Source organism: Salvelinus namaycush, chromosome 9 (genome assembly GCF_016432855.1).
Source record: "Salvelinus namaycush isolate Seneca chromosome 9, SaNama_1.0, whole genome shotgun sequence".
Lineage (NCBI taxonomy): Eukaryota > Metazoa > Chordata > Actinopteri > Salmoniformes > Salmonidae > Salvelinus > Salvelinus namaycush.
In genome coordinates this window covers 41,516,651-41,523,384 of record NC_052315.1, presented here as the reverse complement: position 1 = coordinate 41,523,384, position 6,734 = coordinate 41,516,651, and the positions used below count along the sequence as shown (strand labels likewise).

General features: G+C 45.2%; 1 protein-coding gene across 1 annotated transcript in view; it reads right to left on the bottom strand.

Annotated features, from left to right (window-relative positions):
- Positions 1-217: 217 nt before the first annotated feature.
- LOC120053278 (neural-cadherin-like) overlaps positions 218-6,734 on the bottom strand; it is a 115,437-nt gene continuing 108,920 nt past the window's right edge. Inside the window, exons 32-33 of the mRNA XM_039000416.1 lie at positions 1,589-1,743; positions 218-862 (exon numbers count right to left, since the gene is read on the bottom strand). Coding sequence (XP_038856344.1) covers positions 218-862; positions 1,589-1,743 — 800 coding nt within the window. The remainder of the gene's footprint in view (positions 863-1,588; positions 1,744-6,734) is intronic.

Here is a 6,734-nt window from a genome sequence, read left to right as displayed (position 1 = left end):
ATAGAATACTTTTCAAAGGGGTTACAAATCAGAAATGTACATTTCTTAAATATTTCTTCTCCTTTGGTATTTCCCCCAACACCATCATTGGATTAATCGATATAAACATCTCACAACTTCCAATTTTTGAGATGCTGCCTTTGAACGTCCTCTTCTCAATATCCTTGAACTCAGTATCCAAGTGTGAATTCCAATCTTTTGTATTCTGACTCCAGTCTCATCCGCTCTTCTCACAGTTTGGCTGCGCCCTGCACTCTCTATCCTTCACTTTGTCCTCTGTGCTCTTGGCGGCAGCAGAGTCCACAGCACCGTCCACTCTGAGTTCACTGGCAACAGCTCGCAAGCCTTTGAGCCTGTCCAGCCGTGGGCTCTGGGATCTCTGACCCTTCAGGCTCTCCTGACCCCCCTGAACCCTAACCTCCGACCCCTGACCTTCATCGCTGAGGGAGCTGAGCGAGCGCACGGCCAGCCTGCCACGCTGCGCCTTATTGGACAGGGGACGCAGTGAGGTCATGTAGCCGGGGTTGTCCCCCGGGGAGCGGTCCGTGTCCCTGATGACCTCACACAGGTAGCGGGCCAGGTCCTGACTGGAGAAGGACAGGGACTTGTGGGAACGCCGCATTGCAATGGGAGAGGTGAGGGTGGCTGACCCGGACGGAGGGTGGGCCAGGCGCAGGGCGATTGCTGTGCTGCCGTTTTTGGGTCCATTTGGTCCTTTTGGTTTGGTCCCATTCTTCGTGTCTGGGGGCTTGGTCGTCTGAGGGTAGGATGAGGGTATGATGCATTGTGGGTAGCTGTACCATAGTGACTGGGCTGGACTGGGCCGCAGAGACCTCTGTAACTCCACCATGTTGAAGGCATTCTGGAGAGTGAGAGAGGGAAAGAGACAGAGAGGGAGAGACAAAGACAGAGAGAGAGAGAAAGAGAGATGAAGAAGATTAGAGAGAGTTGATTAGAGATGAGCTGCTTATAAAAACGAAGAGATTAATAGACAAAGAAAACACTCAACAGCAGGACCTGAATTTATAATAATATTTGACTATGAAAAATGCCAGTCTGCTGTGCTTTTGACTGGAGAGGATTTTTTATTCTACCTAAGAAAAAAGCATGAGGACTAAGTGGCAATGTTGGCAGCAACAGCCCCATTGATTGGCCTTGTAATTAATTATCTAATTGCAGTGGGAAAAAAAGTGCTATTAAAGCAAATAGAGGCATTATTAAGGAGTATTGGTCTCTGACATCATTTTCCTAATGATTCTGCTAGGATGGTTCTTTTAGTGTTCATTTCCAAGCCTCTACCAACACCAGTCCACCTGGTTTGGTAGAGCTGCCAGACGAACACTCACTATGTAAACTGTGACTCTGTGAATCTTCCCACGCCTTGCTTGGTTTATATACAGTTTGTTTATCTATGGTTTGTATGGTTTCTCCTGTGTCTGTGAGTTGTGATCCTAATTGCCCTAAGGGAATCGATCAAGTTGTATTCCACTCTATTCTGTATTGTAGTGGTCTTATGACTCATAGGTTATGGAGAGATAATGGTAGTTGTGTTGAAGGATATACTGGGATTCAGAGTCTGTATCTGTACCTGGTCCTGCTCCCCTCCACCCTCCTCGTCATAGTTGAGAACGTTCTCTCGGATGTCATCCCATTCTCCGTGGTGTGCAGATACGTGGTAGACTCCCTCCTTCAGGCCCTTGTGTCTCCTCCAGCAGGAGTAGAGGGACAGGCCCAGCATAAGCACTGGGCGGGGACAGAGAGCACGTTGGGAGGTGGACAGCGGACCGGGGGAGAGGGGTAGAAGGTTTCACCCAATGTTCTATCAGTTAAAAATGTACATAAAAAATGGCAGTGTCCTAGACAGAGTGTGCAATGATATGAAATGAAATGGATAGTGAAGCTTGGATTGGAGGGGAGAGAACCAGATAGCCACATTTTGTGCACCACATTGGCTGCGTTGACACATGCAGCGCTATTAGTCAATCTGATTAGTCAAAAGACCAAATAGTAGGAATAGATTTGGGCTGCCTGTGTAAAAAGATCCATTGTAGTCCACTTCTAGGCCTCGAGCGAAGTGGAGAGAGATACATAGATAGATGGACAGACTGGGGGCAGTGGGATTCAATATCACGCTGACATGTATGTTATACGTGCTGCATGTGCCTGGCAGCAGCACAACCCACTAGAACAGCCCCAGGCTCTAGAAAATATTTCTGACACCAAAATGGCCACCATACATACACCCATACAGTAAATCGGATACCCAATACCACTAAACCGGTCTTTCTTTGTAAAAAAAACAGTGAACACGTATGATCCTTGTGGATAGGCAGAGTAAATTACCGCCACATTGTTCTATGCAATAATCCAGTCAGTCTGTCCTTATCAAGATCGATGAGGACCTGGAGCTATAGGACAAAGCAACAGAGACTGAGACACCACGTTCTCCTGTATTTTCTATCCTATATCAAAGACGGCACCCCTTACACTTCTCTTCACAAAACCAACACTCTCTGCATGTCCAAGCCAAAGCCACTGTGGCCAGAGCTCCCAGGAATATCGAGAGAGCGTTGTAGGAATGTTGTAATAGCATTGTGTGAATGCTGCTAGAGCACTGACATCAATCACATCTATGTGTTGAATTATACAGTACGCTGCGCTGACCTTTAAAATCCATTCATCTCTACCAATATTTTTTCTACTGTCTGCCATCTCCCTCTCGCTTCCTTTCTCCTTTCTTTATCTGTCTCATTCTCTCCATCTTTCGCTCATTCTTGTTAGTCTCTTTGTGTTTCTTTCCTTCGTTCTCCGTGTCTCTTTTGACTCTGTACGGCTTTTATCTCTCACACTAAAGGTGATGCATCAGAACTGGTACGTTTTCTATCGCGTTTTGGTTTGGAAGAATCGGTTCATCCATTTAATAATTGAGGGGTGCATTGCAGCAGTTACATTGGACTTAAGTAATGGTTTACTGAACACATATGACACTCATCAAGGTCACTCAACTGAATAGGTTTTCAAAATCAGCAAAAATACATTTCATATAATTGTGGTTTGAAAATTACTCACTGTTCTGTGGCTGGAATTGGACTTTTAATTATTTGTCTCTACTCAAGGCACCCATAAGTCGTTAAATATTTATATTCTATATGATTATATCTCTATCATCCAGGGCCATCATGAGGCACCAGAAAGTTATCTGACTCTTCCTAACATTGATTTAGCCTGGTTCCAGATCTTTTTATGCTCTCTTGCCAACTTTACCTAGTAATTGTAGCATGACAATGGACACAGGACCATAGGAGTTGGCAAGAAAGCACAAACAGATCTATAACCAGCCAACATTGACTGCAACAAGTGGAAAGGTAGACCTCCAGCTATGCCTACTCAGTGTGTGCTGGAGGTAGGTTTATTGTCAGGTTCTATTGATCAGCTAACCTTGCTGCATGCCCTCCACTGTGCCGTACAGACCCAGAGAAACACGATGGAATCCAGATGAGCTGGGATCCCAGCAGCACTCAGAACTCCCGCTCAGCCACAATATTCCCACCTCCACAGTGCTTTCTATTTTATCCACACACACCTCCAATCACCTGAACCTCACATCAAACACACAAACACACCTCTACGGGCCAATCAGTCAACACGCCCAGCAGTGGTGCTTTATCACACACACAGAGTCAGACGAACACACACATACACACACACAAACATGCACACAGAAGGACGAACACACACACACCACAGGCGGCCAGTGGCACCTTAATTGGGGAGGACGGCTCACAGTAATGGCTGGAACGGAATACATGGAATGGTATCAAACCCGTGTTCGATACCATTCACTCTATTCCGGACATTATTATGACCCCTCCTCCCCTCACCACCCTCCTGTGACACACACACGCTTGCGGATTCACAGATACAGACACGGACAGACAAGGACAAACACACATGACAGACAAGTGTCCACACAAACACACGCGTGCACATGCAGACACACACAGACACACAGCTGACAGTGGCAGTGCTGGTGTTGTTGTATCTCTAAACATGGAGACACACACAGACACACAGCTCTTATCCATCCTCCATGATGCTGCTTTGAGGTTCGCCACCAACCATGGGGGTCTTGGGATGTTAGGTTTAATGTTTAAAGAAGGATTTTAAGCCTTGAGACAATTGAGACATGGATTTGGTATGTGTGCCATTCAAATCAAATCAAATTTTATTTGTCACATGCGCCGAATACAACAGGTAGACCTTACAGTGAAATGCTAACTTACAAGCCCTTAACCAACAATGCAGTTTTAAGAAAATACCCCCCTAAAAGAAGTAAGAGATAGAACGACAAATAATTAAAGAGCAGCAGTAAAAAACAATAGCGGGGCTATATATAGGGGGTACCGGTACAGAGTCAATATGTCATTGTGTGTTAGTTTGTTGGTGATGTGGACGCCAAGGAACTTGAAACTCTCAACCTGCTCCACTGCAGCCCGTCGATGAGAATGGGGGCGTGCTCGGTCCTCTTTTTCCTGTAGTCCACAATCATCTCCTTTGTCTTGCTCACGTTGAGGGAGAGGTTGTTGTCCTTGCACCACACGGCCAGGTCTCTGACCTCCTCCCTATAGGCTGTCTCATCGTTGTGGGTGATCAGGCCTACCACCGTTGTGTCATCAGCAAGCTTTATGATGGTGTTGGAGTCGTGCCTGGCCGTGCAGTCATGAGTGAACAGGGAGTACAGGAGGGGACTGAGTACGCACCACTGAGGGGCCCCAGTGTTGAGGATCAGAGTGGCGGTTGTGTTGTTACCTACCCTTACCACCTGGGGCGGCCCATCTGGAAGTCCAGGATCCAGTTGCAGAGGGAGGTGTTTAGCCCCAGGGTATTTAGCTTAGTGATGAGCTTTGAGGGCACTATGGTGTTGAATGCTGAGTTGTAGTCAATGAACAGCATTCTCACATAGGTGTTCCTTTTGTCCAGGTGGGAAAGGGCAGTGTGGAGTGCAATAGAGATTGTATCATCTGTGGCTCTGTTGGTGCCGTATGCAAAATTGGAGTGAGTCTAGGTTTTCTGGGATAATGGTGTTGATGTGAGCCATGACAAGCCTTTCAAAGCATTTCATGGCTACAAACGTGAGCATTTCAAAGCATTTCATGGCTACAGACAAAATATTTAACTGCCTTTGAACGGGGTATGGTAGTAGCTGCCAGGTGCACTGGTTTGTGTCAAGAACTGCAACGCTGCTGGGTTTTTCACGCTCAACAGTTTCCTGTGTGTATCAAGAATGGTCCACCACCCAAAGGACATCCTGCCAACTTGACACAACTGTGGGATGCATTGGAGTCAACATGTACCAGCATCCCTGTGGAACGCTTTCGACACCTTGTAGAGTCCATGCCCTGCCAAATTAAGGCTGTTCTGAGGGCAAAAGGGGGTGCAACTCAATATTAGGAAGGCGTTTTTTATGTTTTGTACACTCAGTGTATAGCTAGATGGAAAAATGTATGATGACATTGTTGATGCATGTCAGAAAGTAAATGATATTACACAACATATAACATGGAGTGAAAATATAAAAGGAGAAACAAAGGACAAGACAAAGACAGATGAGAGAAGGGAAATGCTGTGAGGTTTTATTAAGAAAAGTATGTTCTAGTACAAAAATACAGTCACTTTAACAACTATTTACATCCATTCTATATGGACAGGAAATGTCCTCTTCATTGAATATCAAATCCAATGACACACAGTAAAAATGTCAATGTAATGGACAATAAAGCTTTTCAATGCTGAATTTGAAACCCATTCAACAGGCCTAATGAAGCATACTTAGATGGCAAATTTTGCCTGTCTCTGGTTCTGTCAGTAGCACATGTTGAACTTGGCAATCAGCCAGTCTGTGATGGGTTATGTAAATCTGAATTATGGATGATCACTTAAACTTTTATTGGAGTTTGAGGCAGAGGAGAAAAGACGGAGAGTTCCAGTTGAATTTAGCAGCAGGCCATCAGCCAGCCTCAGTGTGTTGTGGGGGATGTGTGTTGTCTGTGACTTTTTGTCCGGGCGTTTGTTTGTCACTTGCGCACACACACACACACACACAGACACCTCTGTCATCTCCAACAAGCCTTGTCTGATGCTGACTCGCTCCCTCAGTTAGGACTTAAAGTAGGAGAACAACTTAAAACCTGAACAGTTATCAAAGGACCTCCAACCGCAGTATCTGGTTACAGACAGCCCAGTCTAAGAACTGTAGCCTGAGTCATGCTAGAGACAGAAGGTGTTGCTAGCTACTGAACTATATTTCCCATCACAGAGAAGGTTCAAGAAAAGTTCATATAAACTCTTGGTGACCTCCCATTTCCATTTTGATATATTCAGGAATTCGCCTAATTCAAAAGGTCAAAAGTTTGAGTGCAGATTATAAATTCCAGGAACTAGAGTAACTACCAGGTACCTTAGATGACTGCAACATGCAGTTTCATTTACATATTCAACACATGAATGTCCGTGAATGAGGCCAAGGCCTCCGTTTGTTATCTTTGTAATTATCATATCAAATATTGAAGTATAGCATTTGATCTGTACCTCATGTGGTTGTTGCAATACACCAGCCACATGCCCCGGGGTGGTATTGTGCTGTTGAATCAGTTATAGAGGTAGCAGAAACTGTGTTTTGAATCGTCAGACCAATTTATAACCCTGTTTTTGACAGAGAGACTCATAAACTGTAT